Source organism: Lygodium microphyllum, chromosome 19, assembly GCF_053477565.2.
Source record: "Lygodium microphyllum isolate KBCC chromosome 19, Lygodium_microphyllum_v1.1.10, whole genome shotgun sequence".
Lineage (NCBI taxonomy): Eukaryota > Viridiplantae > Streptophyta > Polypodiopsida > Schizaeales > Lygodiaceae > Lygodium > Lygodium microphyllum.
The window spans coordinates 27773158-27790847 of NC_141153.1; the positions used below are offsets into that span (position 1 = coordinate 27773158).

Genomic DNA, 17690 nt, shown 5'->3' on the forward strand with positions numbered 1-17690 from the left:
AGCTTAACAAGAGGATGACACAACATAGGCACTAGATGGATATCCCTATGTTTGAGTGGCGAGGGATTGATTGGTAGAGTAAATGAGTGGTATTCTCAACATAGTAGCACTAGGGTTCAAAATGGCACATGCATGTGGGTAAATGGTTGGTGCATAGCGCACGGGTGGCATTCTTGGCAACGAAGCACAAGGCTTTGAGATGTACATAGGAATATGGGGTTTGGATCTCCGCAGTAATTTACAGTTGGTTCCTGCATAATAGGAGCAACAGAGAGGTTTTGGCTGCAAGAAATTTAAATGATTATACAAACCTCCCACTGAGCATGGGCTGAGATAAGGCATTGGATTGTTAGTCATCCCAAAAGTGCTTTGTACCCCCACAGTTAAGTGGTGGCCATCCTAAGCATCTGGTTGCCACAACTGAAATACACCTCCCTTCAGCGTGACTTTAGGTGAGTTGATGGTAGCTTGTGCTGAAGTGAATGGAGGACTATGTTGAGGAGCTGGGCCTCAAGGAATGATACTTTCTTTGAATATATTCGGGAAACCATGGGCTTTTGGAGATCCCATCAAAACAAAACTTGTTATAATTTTACAACGTGAAGACATAATAGGCTGCACATTTCTTTTTCAGTTCTTATTATGTCTTGCATTTCACAGATGAACAGCTCCAAATAGATGATGTCCTTCCAGTGCTGCCAGCAACCAGGCAAGAGGAAGTGATTTGGAATGCTCTCGAGGTGATTTTTATAATTGCAAATGTCAGTTAACCTTACCACAACAAAGATATGTGTGTTTTAACAAGTGTGATGTATACTTTCAATCAGGCATCTGAACCATATGTGCGAGGAAAAGCTCAGCTCTCTGGTTTTGCATTTGACTCTGATGTGGAAGATGATTCCTTTAAACAAGGTGTAGAAGTTTCTAAGACAGCCTCCTCAATAGCACAGGCAGAACCTTTAGATGTATGCAGTCTCTTTTAATCAATATTTATATTTCATCTCTTATGTATAGTAGTTGTGCTCCTAATACTAACTTTTGACAGTATAGCAAGGAAGAAGCTGGGCAACTCCAGACAAAATTGGGCAGGCCTACAGACACTTGGAATCACATAATTCTAGAAAAAAATGATTTTGATGTTGAAAATCATGTGGATATTCCTGCAACCAGAACAAGGAACGATAAATCCCAGAAAGGTAAAAGAAGTAGCTGGGTTTTGAGCCTGTATGGGCTAAGAAACAATTTGCAAAGCTTGTCATTGTCTAGTCTTTCCCTGGATGGGCTAGCTGCTAAGAGACTACATGTAAATCCCGGCCATCGTCCAGTCCTTTTCATTGTCTAGTCTTTCCCTGGATGGGCTAGCTGCTAAGAGACTACATGTAAATCCTGGCCATCGTCCAGTCCTTTTCATTCCATAACTGGTACATTGGATACTGACCAGTAAAGTTTATGTTTATTGGTACATTGGATACTGACCAGTAAAGTTAATGTTTATCGTTACCCTCTTAAAGTGCAATGGATATGTCATGTCTGTATTAGATATTCCTCAATGCTTGTTACTTGTTATGGTTCAGGTTTTTCTAAGAAGAAGTTTCGCTTCAATTTCAAGGCAGCCCAGCCTTCCAGAGCTCATTTCAAGTTGCAACAGGCAACAGATGAAAAACAAAAGGAGACATTGGCAGAGCAGCTTCAGAAGCTTGCCGAGTCAGATGCCGCAACATTGAACTTGCAAAATACAGTAAATCCTAGGAATGACAGCACCAAAATGTCACTAGGAGAGCAGCTTCTTGAACTTGCCCAGCAAAATTCACGTGGTCTCTCTAAAAGAAAGGTACTGCTTTTGGATGTTTGTCTGCAGTTATATATGGAAACTTAAGTTATGTAAGCTGCTTATGGAAAAAAATCATGCCAACGTGATAGCAAGCAAAAACAGTTTCCGCCTACAGAAGGAACGTGGTTAAGTTACAGAATGGGATGGTTGATGAGGAGGACATTCTGGATAAACAACAAGACCTAAATACTACAGATGGGAGGGTATGATTTATGAGACCATGTATACCTATACTATTGTGCCAGTTGCTAAATATATTTGAGATTGAGATGTAGTTTTTTAAAGAATTCAAGGCCATCCAATTGTGTAGAAGCTATTTATGGAGATTGATGGCAAAGAGGCTTTCTCCTTTACTGTTCATAGAGATTATGTCAGAATCAATATGGTTTAGTTCATACATCTAATCTATGGTAATGTGCAATATCTGTATGGCAATGGAGTGTGCTCAAACTTTAAGTGCTTCATCGCAAATTCAGGAAAGGCATATGATATAGTGCACCGGGATTATTTTGTAAAGGTTATTGAGGTCTAGGATTTGACCTAGGTGTGTTAACATATTATAGTGACATGAGACAGGCTTTGGAGAAGGGGATAGGACAGGAATTGCCATCCTTATCACCATAAGAGGGGGTCTACCATGGGGTGTGGGAGCTAGGTAAGGTCTATGGTACATGGGTTGTACAATGGCAGCAGTGCTAAAAGGAATTGTTGGAAAAGGTCATTTTGAATGTTGGGTTTGTGTCAGATTGTCTCCCTACACTTTTGTTTTAGGAGGGAACTTTGATTTGCTGTATAGACATGCCTATCTCATCTAACACAATAAAGCTCGTGCAATGAGTACTCTTGAGCTCTCAACAGCACTTTTTTGACATGCTATAGTTGCATACTATTATGATGTATGTTCCAAGCCTAGACACAAATAGAGTGCCCTAGTAGTACAAAGTTGGTTACAATGTTTGCTCTAAACTATCTCAGCTGTATGCATGCTCATCAGCAATGCAGTTTGGCCATGTTGCTGTTAGTAGTCTAATCAGCTCATGAGTGAGTTTGGGATGTGCCATGTATTATTGAGTTATTTAGGTGTTTTTTAGTGGTCATGGTGTTGATTATTTTAGCATTTTATGTGGTCGACCAGCATTAAATGCTGGCCAACCTGATGACTTTCTTGACACTATTTTGTCCTATTTATTCAGGCTCCTCCTCCACATTCATTCATTCATTACTTGCAAATCTAGTGCATGTCCTGTGGAGAGAGGGAGCCGATGCGAGTGCACACGCAGCCAATGACTCACTATTGTATGTGACTGTCTTGTGTTTGGTATATGGATTCCATCTCCCAAGCACATCTTTGAGTTCTTTGTAGTGTTCTTGCGTTTTTCTCTTTCCTCTCTCTTCTGTCTCCTGTTCAACAGTTTATTTCAGCATTCTTTCATGCTTCCATTGCCGCATCCACTTTTGACATAGTATCAGATTGTAGGATCTATGATCTTGCTGCTGTTTTCTGCTGATTTCAAGTCTTCCTTTGCTGATTGCTGATCTTCTCCTGCCCTTTGCTGACTAGGTAACCTGTATTTGCTGCAAATCGTCCTGTTCGTAACCTTTACAGTCTGCATTTACTGCATTAAATGCTTCTACAGCCTGCGTTTTGACTGTTAGCATATGCATTTTCAGTTTGATCAGCTTTTGCGACCTTGGGCAGCTCCTGATTGGCATGCGACTGCTCGTTACTCCTTAGAAAACCTGCGTTTTCAGGATTTGCTGTTGGTACAGTACTAGATGACCATTTATTGGCTGTTTTCTTACAGATTTTTTTGATTTCAACTTCGTTTTTGTGATTAGCTTGTCCACACTACGTGTGAACTCCGTTTAGTGTAGTCTGTGCTATTGGTTTGGTTGTACTCTCTCTCTATCGCTCCTCTTCTTTCCTTTATTTTCTCTTCTTATCCTCTCTAGATGGTGATTACCTAACATGGAGTGCTTTTATGAAAGCATGTTTTATGCAGAAGCGGTTATGGTATGTTGTTTTTGGAGCTTTTGAGCGTCTTGAGCGCCCCCCACTCCTTTTCCAGTTGATTTTGACGAGGACAACTATGAAGAAGTCGTGCTCACATGGGATACCAATGATGAACGTGAACATTCTGCTCTTCTTTGTTGTCTCTCTAAAGAAGTTCTTCAAGTGGTCACCTCTTGTAGGACTGCTTCAACAATATGGGTGAAGCCTCAGATGTTATATGAGGCTCCCTCGACTATGCGTGTAGGTGCCATTTATGGATAGCTCTAGTAGATGAAGTTTGAGCCAAAAGGATACTATCCAGTCATTCTTGCTTCATGTTATATAGATACAGGATCAACTTCCTCATATGCAGCCTGCCCTTTCAAACGCTCATCTTGTGGGGATTGTTCTCTACAAGCTCCCTCTAGAGTTTGATGGAGTGGCCAATGCTCTGTTGGCCTACACGTCATCGACACCAGTGAGCTTTACCCATATGTCCTCAATGTTGCTTGAGCGTGAGGCATCTTTGCGGTTATAGGGGAGGCTTCCATCCTAGTATGCTAGCTCCAGCGAGGCCTTTGCAGCTTCAGAGAGGGGTGATAGGTGTCAGGAAGAAGAAGTCGAAGGCCCAGGGCTTCACTGTGCTAAGAAGAGACATTTGTGCAAGGATTGCAAGTAGTTAGTAGCTTTGAGGAGGAAGAAGAAGAAGAAAAGAAGAAGAAGAAGAAGCATGATACAGACTCATTTGCCAAGCTATCCGCCTTTTCCGACTCTAGCTCAAATCCTCCAACCCAAGCCAAGGCCAAGGCATGGAAAGGGTCATCTTCTTCAGATCGTGGGAAGGGCTTGGCAGCCCCTCTTGCTTTCTAGTGCAAGTGATGTGGTCATCTCTGCCGAATCTCCAATGCCGTAGAGGGAATGTGAGAGGGTGGTGAGGTGGGGCTAGTGAGCCTCATCTATACATCTATATAAGTGTACAGGTTCCAAAGAGGGACTTCCTTGATCCATTGACCAAAAGTTTGGCAGGTTTTGAAATCTTGGAGCTAATATTGACTTCTAGGTTCATGATGCGCTGATACTTCACAGAGAGCGAGATTGGCTCCTAGTTTGAGCTCACATGACGAAACACTTTGGCGGTCTTAGCCAAAGGTGGGGAATCCATGTTCAGATATGATCAAAGGCATTTTTGACAGGATGCTTATGTATGCTATTGTGAGGCATTGTTGTGACAGACACTAAGAGGTGCTATGACTCTTCTCTATTTTCAAGTTTTGGTACAATTGACCTAAAAAATCAGGTTCTCTCTGAGGCACCTTGGAGGTGGCTTGATCATCCCTTGCTTGGGTATCCATGGTCCTATTTTGGTGGTCTTTGTTGTATGAACTATGATGAGTCATTATCACTGTATCCTTGTATTGTATCAGATCACCCATGATCTAAGAGAGGGTGTTAGCAGTCTAGTTAGCTCATGAGTAAGCTTGGGATATGTGCCAGGCATTATTGAGTGATTTGGGTATTTTTTAGTGGTCATGATGGTGATTATTTTAGCATTTTACGCTGGTCAACTAGCATTAAATGTTGGCTGACCTAATGAATTTCTTGGCACTATTCTATCCTATTTATTCATGCTCCTCCTTCACATCCATTCATTCATCACTTGTAGATCTGGTGCATGCCCTGTGGAGAGAGAGAGCTAGTGTGAGTGCCCATGTAGCTAGTGACTCATTGTTGTATGCGACTATCTTGTGTTTGGTATATGGATTGCATTTCCCGAGCATATCTTTGAGTTCTTCTTTGTTAATATTCATGAGGATGAGGCCATGGATGTCTTACTAAATCTATCCAAGGATAAAAGCCATGGATGGGATGGTCTCATGAATGAATTCTTTCAGACTTATGCTACTTGCTTGGCAAAGCCTTTGACAACCATGTGCCAAGAGGTTTGGGCCACTGGAATTATGTCTACATGTTGGAGGGAGGGCTTTTATAAAATTGATCCACAATGTCCCCTTGCCTTCAATGCTCAAATAAAGGCTGAGCAGCAGTGTGTGGGTGGCGGAGTGGTGCTATGGTGGTGGCGGCAGGTAGTGGTAGTGGCGGCGCTGAGAGAGCTACATTGGTGGCAAAGATGGGCAGAATGCGGATTGGGGGCAGCTGTGCTCTGGGCAGGATTGGGGTGCAGGGACTAGAGCGTGTAGGCAGTGTTGCAGAGACAGTGTTGACAACTGGGGTGGTAGTGTTCTGGGCAGGGTGGCATTGACAGCACACAGTTGAAGTTGTACAGCAGGTGGGTTGCATAGGGAGCTGTGCGGTCAGGTGGCGTGCATAGTGGAGCAGCAGCTGGCTGAGCTCCTCCTCCAGCAGTTGGAGAGTCTCAGCTCCTCCTCGACGTATGAAGCCAAGATGGCAAGGGAACCTTGCTATGATACTAAATGTGAGAGCAAGCTGGAAGCTGTGGAGGAGAGAGAGAAACAAGAGTAGATAGTGAACAGTACAAAGTGTGAGCTAAACGAGAGTGCACTTGCTTGCTAATTTGATAAACATTGATGAAAGTACAACTAAGGTTTAGGTCTAAGCTTGACCTGACCAACTAACTAGAGTTATGTTTATTTAATCCAGAGCCTAGTGTCACTACTTTAATATCCTAAGACACTAGGTGTACACAATTTCTTAGGATGTAAGGGTTCTCTTTACCATCCTGCAAATTATGTAGCTCTATTTGTCAATATATCCATGTCTATTTGCAGATGGTGAAGGGGAAAGTATCAATTATAGAACTTACACAATCTTGTTTTCACAGTTACCTTATTTGCCCTACTGTTATCATTACTGTTATCTTTATGGTCACATTCCCAGCGATAATGTAGGGGGCCGAATTCCTCTTTTATCTAAGAATGTGAGACACACACCATTATTTTGTCTTTCTTAACATTTGGAACAATTTGTCTTGGTATCCTTCAACTTTGGCTATCTAGGTGACAGAAGTTGTTGACAAAGATGTCTTGTGTTTCAGGATCACATGTTATTCAAGGAGAGTCCAATCAGTGCTGGAGCACGTAGTGCAAGTATAAATGATCAATTGCAAATAGCACTGCTGGCTGCTGGTGATGAGAGAAATCAGGAGATATACAGATCTGATAAAATTAAGAGCTCCATGTGAGGCTGTTTGAGCTAAGTTTGTGTCACAAACTTTGATCTGCCTGCTATTGAACAGTTTCATATGTAGTGTATTTGCTGGTCTCTGTAGAGCTGGATTTGCAGCACGACTACAGAAAATTCTAGAGCGTGAGAAGGATGATCGAAATCACTTTCTCAAGATGCTGCAGATGAATCATGAATTACAAGGTTATTGAGATGATCATTTTGGAAAAGTTTTAGATTGCAAACATTAGATATTTCCACATACATACTGCAAACTTTTAAATACATTAATTCAAAGCTCAAGTACATGTTTTGAGATGTTTCGCTTCTCTCTGATGATGAAGCAATTGATTTATGGTGTGCGTGTTTCATAACTTCTTATTCTTGAGTCTTCCTTGCATCATTCTTACTAGTATTCTTATGTTGCAGATAACAGTAGTTGCTTGGAAGTTCAGATTCTTACCAAATCTTTAGAAGCTCGCCTTGCTGCTTGCTTATGCCAAGTTGTGAAATTGCCCAAGGTACGAGGTAGTACAACTTTCTTAGTTGAATGCCTTCTACTTTGCTATAACTATTGGTTTTGCGACTTGTGTTCATGCTTGTGTTCATGGTATTGTCTGATGGTGTCCCAGGGAGAGTCAAAGAGAATGAGAGAGAGATGGGTAGCCTTTGTGCAAGTTTGGGAGTTAGTCCCTTTCTCTGTAATAGAGGAGTGATCAAGTGGTTGTACAAATTCTCAATATGCTACTTTTTAGCATGTCATTGAGCTGGTAGTGAACTGTCTAATGTCATATTAATAGAAATGAGAGAGTGATGCACTGAGAGAGACTCGAGACACAGGATCTAAACTTATCTAACAACCACAAGAGACTGTGTTCACGTGCTTAGTGCCAAAGAGCTTAGGTAACCTTTACACTGAACAAAGGTATAAAACAAATTGTCAAGATCTAAAACCATATGTCATCTCTTGTGTGAGAGTTTTCTATTGGTTGACTTTTAGTTTACTTGGTTTAGGAATCTCGCTATAACCTTCTAGTTTGAGAGATGCAAACATTTTAAATTCTTGGAACCCTTTAGGGTCACAAAACACCCATGGATATACTTCTTTGATTTGTAAGAGAGGATAAAAAAACTCTCACACGTCTTATAATTACAATTATCTCATTTGGGCTAGTGTAGCCTTTTGGACTCCCCTAAAAGGTCTACATTCTTATGCAATATGCAAGATAAGGATTCTCATAGGCATGCCCATGTGGGATCCACAAAGTGGACATGAGAGTATGAAACCCGTCTTTTAGGCTCATTCAATACCTAGTGTTGAGATATTGAGCTTCACATGAGTTGGCATTTGCTACATGTCTTGGTAATGTGGCGGCTCTTCCATCTTGTTTGATTTGCCTTGGAATATAGCCTTAGAAGGCTCTTGAGACTAGTAGAGTTGCAGTCTCTGATTGCAGTGAAACTTGGTGAGCATGAAGAGCAGTGTATATAGTGCATTTAGGCCCTTTAGGGCTTTCTTGCAATGATTTTTGTCATCTGAGGTCGTTTAGGCTTTCATTTTGGCCTTGCAAGTTGGTTGAAAGCAATTTTTGAGTATATGTAAATTTGGTTGTGGCTGCCATTTACACAAACAGAGGTTACAAATTTTGAATCTGTAAGGTTTCAGGTGTTTGCTAGGTTGCAAACACAAAGCGATCTATATACAGATTGAAGATTGCAATTATCATTATGTAGTCAGTGAAGAAGGCTATACATTTTGGTTATATTGCACTTAATATTGACTTGGTTGTAGATTGCAATTTTTGCAAGGTTGCTTGTCTTGTCAAAATGTTTGACGATTTTGATCAAATTGTTAGTGAGAAGCTTAATAAGAATAACTATCCTACATGAAAGTTCAAGATGATAAATTTCTTGAAGAGTAGAGGTGTTTGGAATTATGTTGAGGAGACATGGCAGTGGCCCTTGAAGTTCCTCGACGAAATGCTATTGTAGAACAGACATAGAGTAAAGTGATGTATTGGCTATTTTTGAGTGCTATAGATAGTATGATGGACTATTTACAGGAATTTGGAACCTCCGCTATTGCTTGGAAGGATCTAGCAAGGTTGTTTGAGGTAAACACAAAGGCCAGAAAGCTGCAGCTCAAGTCAAAGATAAATCAAGTTAACAGAGATAATCTGTCCATCAATGACTATGCATTAAAGATCAAGAGTATTGTGAAAGCTCTTGGATCTATCAATGTAGCAGTTGATGATGATGATATTGTGCAAGCATGTCTAGATGGACTTGGAGATGAGTACAAGAGCTTTAGGTGATTTTTGAATGCCAAGGATGATATCCCCGACTTTATAGGTTTGATTTCTATGTGTTGATACTTAAGGAGAGAACCTTGGCTTCGATTCTGCTTCTTATACTAAGTGCAAATTTAAATAGGTGTTTTACTCTACTAGCAAAGGTATAGGTCATGGCCAAGGCCAAGGTGGTGGTAATGGTTAAAGTTTTGCTGCACAACAAAATAGGGGAGAATAATCTCAAGGAAGGGGGAGCCAAAGAGGGTGGGTTGTAGGTTTTAACCGATAGTAGAATTTTGGTGATAGTAGGGAATGTTGTCATTGTGGTGAGAAAGACCACTAATAGTTGTTTCAAACATAAATATGAAATATGAAATTAGAAATGGAAAAAAACAAGGTAATTATGCTTTGAATTGCAAAAACAATGACGACAAAAGTGAGTAGCTCTTTGCCACATAGCATTTTGTGAATATACTATGATTGTGCATTTTGTGAATATACTGTGATTGTTGATGGTTCGTCTAAGAATGATATATGGTATGTAGATTCAAGTGCCGCTAACTACATGATTTCTCATATAAAGTGGTTTAGAGAGATGCATAATCCAGAGACTGAAACCGGCCTGTTCACTGGAAAGGGCGGTAGTGTACAACCAAAATATATAAATGCTTTCACCCAATTCACAGTCGCCCACTTTACCTGAACTTAAAGACACAGAATCAAGAAGAAATACAGGAAGCTAGAATGCTCCTGTTGTGACATAGACACCTTGTTGGCCCCTAAGTTAGGCGCCCCGTGCGGTATTTCTTTATTTTTAAAAAGAGGGAAAATACAATGGGCTGTCTTTCACCAATTCTGGGTGAAATTTGGCAGCATAACAGTACAATTACTGACCCAAAACAAGCTGACCAGGAGGGAAAACTCTGCCCAAGTCTGAATCTTCTGGTTGGAGTGCAGAATTGACCATTTCAGCCTGCTGTATTTACTGGTTCAGACCTGTTCTGAAACCTGTTTACAACTCATACTGTTAATTGACCATTTCAGCCTGCTGTATTTACTGGTTCAGACCTGTTCTGACACCTGTTTTCAGCTCATATTGTTCCCTGCACTGTCCTGCATCATCTGGGCCAAGTGCCCCTTGATTCTGACATCAATTGGGCTCTGAAATAACCTTTGAACAGTCCAGAATCAGAACTGATTTAATGCTGTTTCAGACACTTGCTTGGTGAGGTTACCACCCTCACTTGTTCCTGCTTGTGGGCAGCAAACAACTGCTCCTGTTCCTGGAGAAAAGAGGCTCTTGCCTCATGCAAAAACAGCATATTCCACACAGCTGTACCTGAATCAGAAGAAAGGCCCTTGATTTTGCAGCATAACCATACTGTCAGGGAGAGAGAAAGAGAGAGTAGAGAGCAGGCTCAGCCCTTTGTGCATCATAGTCAAGGTAGATAGGCAAGCTCTCCATCCTTCTTCATCAGCCACTGTTTCAGTTCTTCAAATGAGCCCTTCGAGACCCAAAAAACTGCACGCCAGCCCTCTTTAAAGAAGTAAGTGCACACATTTGTGCCAAGTGGCAGCACTGTAAGATATTTTCTGTTCTAGCCTTCCGGTCTAAAATTCTCTATCCTCTGTTCAAAATTTGACCTCGGCACAGACCAGAGGATTTATCCTTGTGCAAAAACGAAGATAATGACGCGAACAGATTCTGAGGTCTAAAAATAGTAACTCCCTAAATTTTAGGAGTTGCTTCCATTGCATCCCCACTAGTCTTCTGACCATCTTTGCAGACTATGGCTACATCCAAATCTGTAATGTAGCTCAACTGAAAGTGAATTTCCACTGATGACCCCACATGGACTAATCTCTTGTAGATTTGTCCATCTTCACTTTGAACTAGTCTCTTCCAGGCTAGTTCTTCAGCACACTTGTCCATATACACTTTCACAAGTCTCTTCCAGGCTTGTCAATCTACAGTGCCATCAGTCTCTTCCAGACTTGTACTGGACCTTAACTGTCCCAGTCTTGACTCACTAGACATTCCTATCCGTTTCACATACTGGCCATGCAACTCAGGCGTTTAGATTTCAAGAGGGATCCTTCCAAAAAGAAAAACCAAATAAAATATGTAATAAAGAAATCAACAAAAAGGTAATAGTTGTCACAATCTGGTGACATACCTCCCTCTCGAAATTGCAAACGTCCTTGTTTGCATGAATGTCATACATGCTTCCAGCTAACCGAGTGAACTTACACTTGGCAGTACATGTACAACACATACATGCCATCAGTTAACATTGTGTACTGAACACACTGTTAACACATGTATGTTCTAATTGTGAAACATGGCAGACTATCATTATGTGACTCCACATCACTGTTTCCAGATATAGTGGCCGGTACACCACAATGATATCCCCATACCATAGTGGCAGATTCTCATTTGATGACTCCACATCACCCTGACTAGAGATCTAGTGGCTGGTACATCAAAATGATATCCCCACTGAGTCAATTCACAGAATACATGCCCGATCGAGTAACCATTGTTACAACATGTATTCAATTCAATAGAAGTAAACTAAGCAATTGTCACTTCGACAATCTATTTCAGCTTAGAGATACAAGGGGTCAAGGTAGGTTGCAAGCGAAATGCTTCAAGGTAAAGTTCCAACACATTAGGTGACTCTGCAAGTTCACCTTCGTCCATCTACTTAGCATCTATAGCTGGATAGTTCTTGAACTTAACCAAATACCTTCTAGCAACTTTGCCTTTCACTTTCCTTTCCTTGTGTGCCAATACCTGTTTTGGAACAAGAATTTCATCAAGTTCCTCAACTTCGGGCTGTTCCTCAGCTGGCATATCTTCTGGCACATCACCCACATACGGTCTAAGAAGACTTACATGGAAAGCATTATGAATCTTTCAATTGTCAGGCAATTTCAGCCTATAGCTGACATCACTAATCTTCTCTGTTACTTGAAAAGGCCCATAGTATCGCATACTAAGCTTAGTGAAAAGACTTTCCTTGCCTTTCCGCTTCTTTAACGTGCCTTTTCAAACTGCAACAGTATCCAATCACCAAGTGAAAATATCAATTCACGACGGTGATGATCAACAGCTTTCTTTTGCTTTGCCTGAGTCCTTTCAAGAGCATGCTTAACTTTCCGATACATTTCATTCATACTCTGCACATACTGATCTGCCTGAAAGATCTTATCCTTTGTATGCAAAATGGGAGGAATCTTTTTACCACCTTCAACAATTTCAAAAGGGGCTTTGCCTGTTGACGAATGCACAGTATTATTGTATGCATACTCGACCAAAGGCAAATATTGCTCCCACTTTGACTTGTGCTGTGACACATAGCACTTAAGTAGATCCAAGACAGTAGAATTTGCCTCTTCTGACTGTCCATCAGTCTGTGGATGAAATGACGATGAGAACTTAAGCGTTGTGCCCATGTTCTTAAATATGCCTCTCCAGAATAGACTTGTCATCCGTGGATCATGGTCACTGACAATAGACTGTGGCATATCATGATACTTGAAGACATTGCACATAAACAAACGTGCCATCTGATCTGGTTTTATCTTCTTCCTGATAGGAATGAAATGAGCCTGTTTGCTAAACCTGCAAATAATAGTCCATATCCCATCATTTCCTGTTTGTGTCCTTGGAAGATCAAAGATAAAATCCATAGCTATGCTTTCCCATGGTTTATCTGGAATAGGCAATGGCTGTAAAAGCCCTGGTGCTTTTTGCCTGTCAAACTTGACCTTCTGGCAAATCAAACACTGCCGCACAAAAGCATCCACGTCTCTTCTCAAAGTAGGCCAATAAAAGAATGTCTCTACTGCTTTGACTGTTGCATCAATACCACGATGCCCTGCATACGGTGGAGAATGACTCTCTGTCATAACTTTCCGTCTCAATGGCATAGTCACACATAGTCTACCATGCATCAACATGAAACCATCCTTGAGAAGATAATGCTCATGATGTTGTCCATTGACAAGCTGATCAAAGATTCTTGCAAAATCTTCATCATCAGCATAGTGTTCCTTCATATCATCAAGCTCATGATGATAAGGAATTGACACAGCTGAAATTTGTGGCTTCCTTGACAAAGCATCAGCCACAACATTCTTTTTGCCTTCCACATGCACAATCTGAAAATGGAACATTGACAAAAAGTTTGCCCAACGCATATGCTTTTTTGACAGCTTAGTCTGAGTTAAGAAATAACGCAATGTCTGATGATCTGTCTGGACAACAAAATCTGCCCCAAGTAGGTAGTGTTTCCAACAAGAAAGCGCATGAATCACAGCCAGCAATTCTTTCTCATAGACCTGCATAGTCTTCTCTGGCCCTCGCAAGATTCTGCTTTCATAAGCCACTACCCGGCCATCTTGCATTAGCACTGCACCAATGCTATTGCCACAGGCATCACACTGGACAATAAATGACTTTCTAAGATCTGGCAGAATGATCACTGGACTAGAAGTCATATTTTCTTTAAGAAGATTAAAAGCTGAAATCTCTTTCTGTGTCCACTGGAAAGAGACTCCTTTCCTCTGTAAAGCATGTAAAGGTGAAGCAATCTTTGCAAAATTGCGAATGAACCTCCTGTAGTAAGAACACAAACCCAAGAAGCTTCTAACATCATGGACAGTCTTCAAATCTGGCCATGTTCTAATTGCTTCAACCTTAGCAGGATCCATTCGGACACCATCCTTTGACACTATGTGCCCCAGGAACTGGATTTCTTCCAGGAAGAACTCACTCTTCTTGCCATTGATAAGCAACCTATTACTGCAAAGCTCATCAAAGACTGCTTTCAAGTGTTCTCTATGCTCCTGTTCATTCTTTGAAAAGACAATCATATCATCAAAGAATGTACCAACAAACTGTCTGTATGGACGAAAAATTCTGTCCATCATTCGATTAAATGTAGCAGGAGCATTAGTAAGTCCAAATGGCATTACCAGGAACTCGTAGAGACCAAACGTGGTTCTAAATGCAGTCTTATGCACATCCTCTTGCTTAATCCTGATCTGATGGTATCCACTCTTCAAATCTATCCTGCTGAAAATTGATGCTCCTTCCAAATGGTCAAGGATGTCGTCAATCCTTGGAATGGGGAACATGTTCTTGATGGTACTCTTGTTCAACGCTCGATAATCTATACACATGCGCCAAGAGCCATCCTTCTTTTGCACTAAAAGCACTGGTGAGCAAAAAGGAGATGAACTTGGCTGAATCAGCCCTTTTTCTAAGAGCTCATTCACTTGGCTCAATATCTCTTTCTGTTGGGCTGCACTAACCCTATACGGAGGTCTATTTGGTGGGCTATTGCCTGGCACCAAATCTATCGCATGATCCTCAGACCTCTCTGGTGGCAACTGTGATGGTAATGAGTCAAAAAAACAATCACTGAACTGAGACAAGAAAGCAGACCTGTCTCTATCTAACATAGAAAAATTTGACTCACCATTATCCTTGACATCATGTGCAAAAATCAAGTACGCAGAAAGATGATTCTTTATTACAGATGTAATGGCAGAAGCCGATATAACAGGTACAGACTCTCCTTTAAGCTTAACATCAAGCACATGAGTCTTTTCCCTATGTTCCAAAGTCAGTGTCTTGTTAAAGGCATCCATCACACCATGCTTTCTGAACATCCATGGCATTCCTAACAAGACATCACAGCCTTCAAGTGGCATGATATAAAATTCTTTTGCATCAACATAAGATTGTATATGAAGACGCAGCTTCCTAAGAATGGGTGTCACAGACTCTGAGTGGCCAGGACATGCCAACCCTGCCTTTGCTGTGTAGCCCATCTCATCTGCTTTGATGCCCAAAGTAGAAGCCAACTCTGGTGAGATAAAGTTTGCCTTAGCTCCAGGATCAAAGAAAATAAGTACATGCTGATCCCTAACTTTACCCCAAGCTCTGCAAAGCTCATTAGCATCCGAGTGTGGCTTGTCTCCCAGCATATCTGGCACTAAACCTGCTGAAGGTTTGGGCTTCTTTCCTTTCCTGTCCTCTTTATCATCATCAGCTGATCTCTTATTCTTGTCCGGACAGTTAGACGCAATATGACCAGTCTGCTCACAGATAAAGCACTTCCTCTCAGCCATTAAAACCTTTCTCTCTTCAAGAGACTTGCGCACAAAAGGTTTCTTTTGGTCCTTTGACTGCTGTCTAAAGGACTTGGCTGGCTTCTTCTTGAACTGCCAAGATTTACCTGTGCTCTGAGAAATCTGAGAAACCTGTTTACCAAATGGCCTCTTTGCTGAAAATTTTTCAGATTTGTCCTGTTTAATGCTGCCCCAAAAACCACTTGACTGTCCCAACAATAATGCATTTCCTATGGTGGCATTCTCAATTAACTGAGTCAAAGTGGTGACCTTTGTCTTTGTACAATAATTCCGAAGTTCCTTGGGCAGCCCGCAGCAATATTTCTCTATCTGCTCGGTCAATGGCACAACCCTGTAAGAAGTGATTGGAAGCAAAGCCTCCCAAAACTTCTTGTTATAATCTTCCAGATCCCTGCATTTAGATGCATCCAAATTGTGCCAAGCTGACATAACATCAATCTCAAATTCATTGGTCAACCAAGCAGAAGCAAATACTTGCTTAAAATAAGTCCAAGTGGTAGCAGCCTGTCCTTGCATCAACAGTGTACTCCACCACTGACTAGCATTGTCCTTAAGAAAAGTGGCAGCTTTCCGAACCTTAGAAGGCTCTGTAAAGTTCCCTCCTGCAAATGCGGCATCAAACTACTGTAAGAAAGAGAGAGCCTTAGTCCTATCTTCAAATCCTCGGAAGATATCAAACTGTACGGCTGCACCACCTTCCTTGTATGGCTTTGGCTTCTCATGAGCCATCAAAGGGTCCGTAGGATATGCCTGTAACATAGGAACACTAACAGGTGGCATAGGAGTTGCCGTACCACTGACTACAGGGCTTGTAGACGCAATACTTGCTTGCTGATTTTGATAACCAGCCATACCAAAAGTGCCCTGTGGCATGCCAAAACTGCCCTGAACACCCTGAAATCCAAGTTGCATGCCTATATTACCATACATGGGGTTTGGCATAAAACCATGTGTACCCCCAAACACTGTTCCTGGTACATACATTTGGTTTCCAGGCACATAACCAACCATACTCTGAAATACAGATCCACCTCCAAAGTACCCAGGATGTACAGAGGTCGGTGGGAAAACCTGTGGTAAAGCCTGAAAACTGTTTCCCTGTCCATTTAAACCAACATTTGGCTGCTGTAAAGTGGCGAGCTGAACTGGCAATGCCTGTGTAACTAGTGTTTCCGCCACCTGTTCCTGGACAGTCGGAACCAAACTTGGAGTCTCCATTGACTCCGCAAGCTGCCTTGGTGTTTCCACTAAATCTGCAGCATGCTTACCCTTATCCTGGACCTCTACTGGATCCGAAAACTTTGCAGATTGCCCAACTTGCTGTAAAGGAAGGGAAGGCTGCAAAAATGCCACAAACCTTGGATTTTGCATCACTTGAGTAAACATACTCACGGCAGCAACTAACTGAGTCTTGAAAATGTCTTCATCCATAGAAGAAGCCGTAAGAACTTGTGGCTCAACCATAACAGGAGGAGTAACAAACTGTGGAGGTCTAGAAGACTCTCCCACCTCATGAACAACAGGGATCTCCTATGATGAAGACGCTTCCTCTGTGGTGTCTTCCATTCTATCAGCCATAATGCACAATTTCTGTGTCTTACACCCAAACAAACCCTGGCTCACTCTTTAGGGAAAAAGTGATTCGATCCCGGCAATGGAACTATGCAACCGGCCTGTTCACTGGAAAGGGCGGTAGTGTACAACCAAGATATATAAATGCTCTCACCCAATTCACAGTCGCCCACTTTACCTGAACTTAAAGACACAGAATCAAGAAGAAATACAGGAAGCTAGAATGCTCCTGTTGTGACATAGACACCCTGTTGGCCCCTAAGTTAGGCGCCCCTTGCGGTATTTCTTTATTTTTAAAAAGAGGGAAAATACAATGGGCTGTCTTTCACCAATTCTGGGTGAAATTTGGCAGCATAACAGTACAATTACTGACCCAAAACAAGCTGACCGGGAGGGAAAACTCTGCCCAAGTCTGAATCTTCTGGTTGGAGTGCAGAATTGACCATTTCAGCCTGCTGTATTTACTGGTTCAGACCTGTTCTGAAACCTGTTTACAACTCATACTGTTAATTGACCATTTCAGCCTGCTGTATTTACTGGTTCAGTCAGACCTGTTCTGACACCTGTTTTCAGCTCATATTGTTCCCTGCACTGTCCTGCATCATCTGGGCCAAGTGCCCCTTGATTCTGACATCAATTGGGCTCTGAAATAACCTCTGAACAGTCCAGAATCAGAACTGATTTAATGCTGTTT

The 17690-nt window shown here is 41.7% G+C and overlaps 1 protein-coding gene and 1 pseudogene across 5 annotated transcripts in view; one reads left to right on the plus strand and one right to left on the minus strand.

Annotated features, from left to right (window-relative positions):
* LOC148019680 (kinetochore protein) overlaps positions 1 to 17690 on the plus strand; it is a 72244-nt gene that overhangs the window by 25435 nt on the left and 29119 nt on the right. For 3 of the 5 annotated variants that reach the window (XM_087699811.1, XM_087699808.1, XM_087699809.1), the window contains 8 exons: positions 661 to 740; positions 828 to 965; positions 1046 to 1196; positions 1575 to 1831; positions 1921 to 2034; positions 6838 to 6980; positions 7072 to 7169; positions 7395 to 7486. In XM_087699811.1, coding sequence (XP_087555937.1) covers positions 661 to 740; positions 828 to 965; positions 1046 to 1196; positions 1575 to 1831; positions 1921 to 2034; positions 6838 to 6980; positions 7072 to 7169; positions 7395 to 7486 — 1073 coding nt within the window. Of the gene's footprint in view, positions 1 to 660; positions 741 to 827; positions 966 to 1045; positions 1197 to 1574; positions 1832 to 1920; positions 2035 to 6837; positions 6981 to 7071; positions 7170 to 7394; positions 7494 to 17690 lie in introns of all 5 variants that reach the window. The other 2 variants (XR_015694860.1, XM_087699812.1) reach the window with 2 other exon arrangements.
* On the minus strand, positions 12299 to 16810 carry LOC148019682 (uncharacterized; annotated as a pseudogene).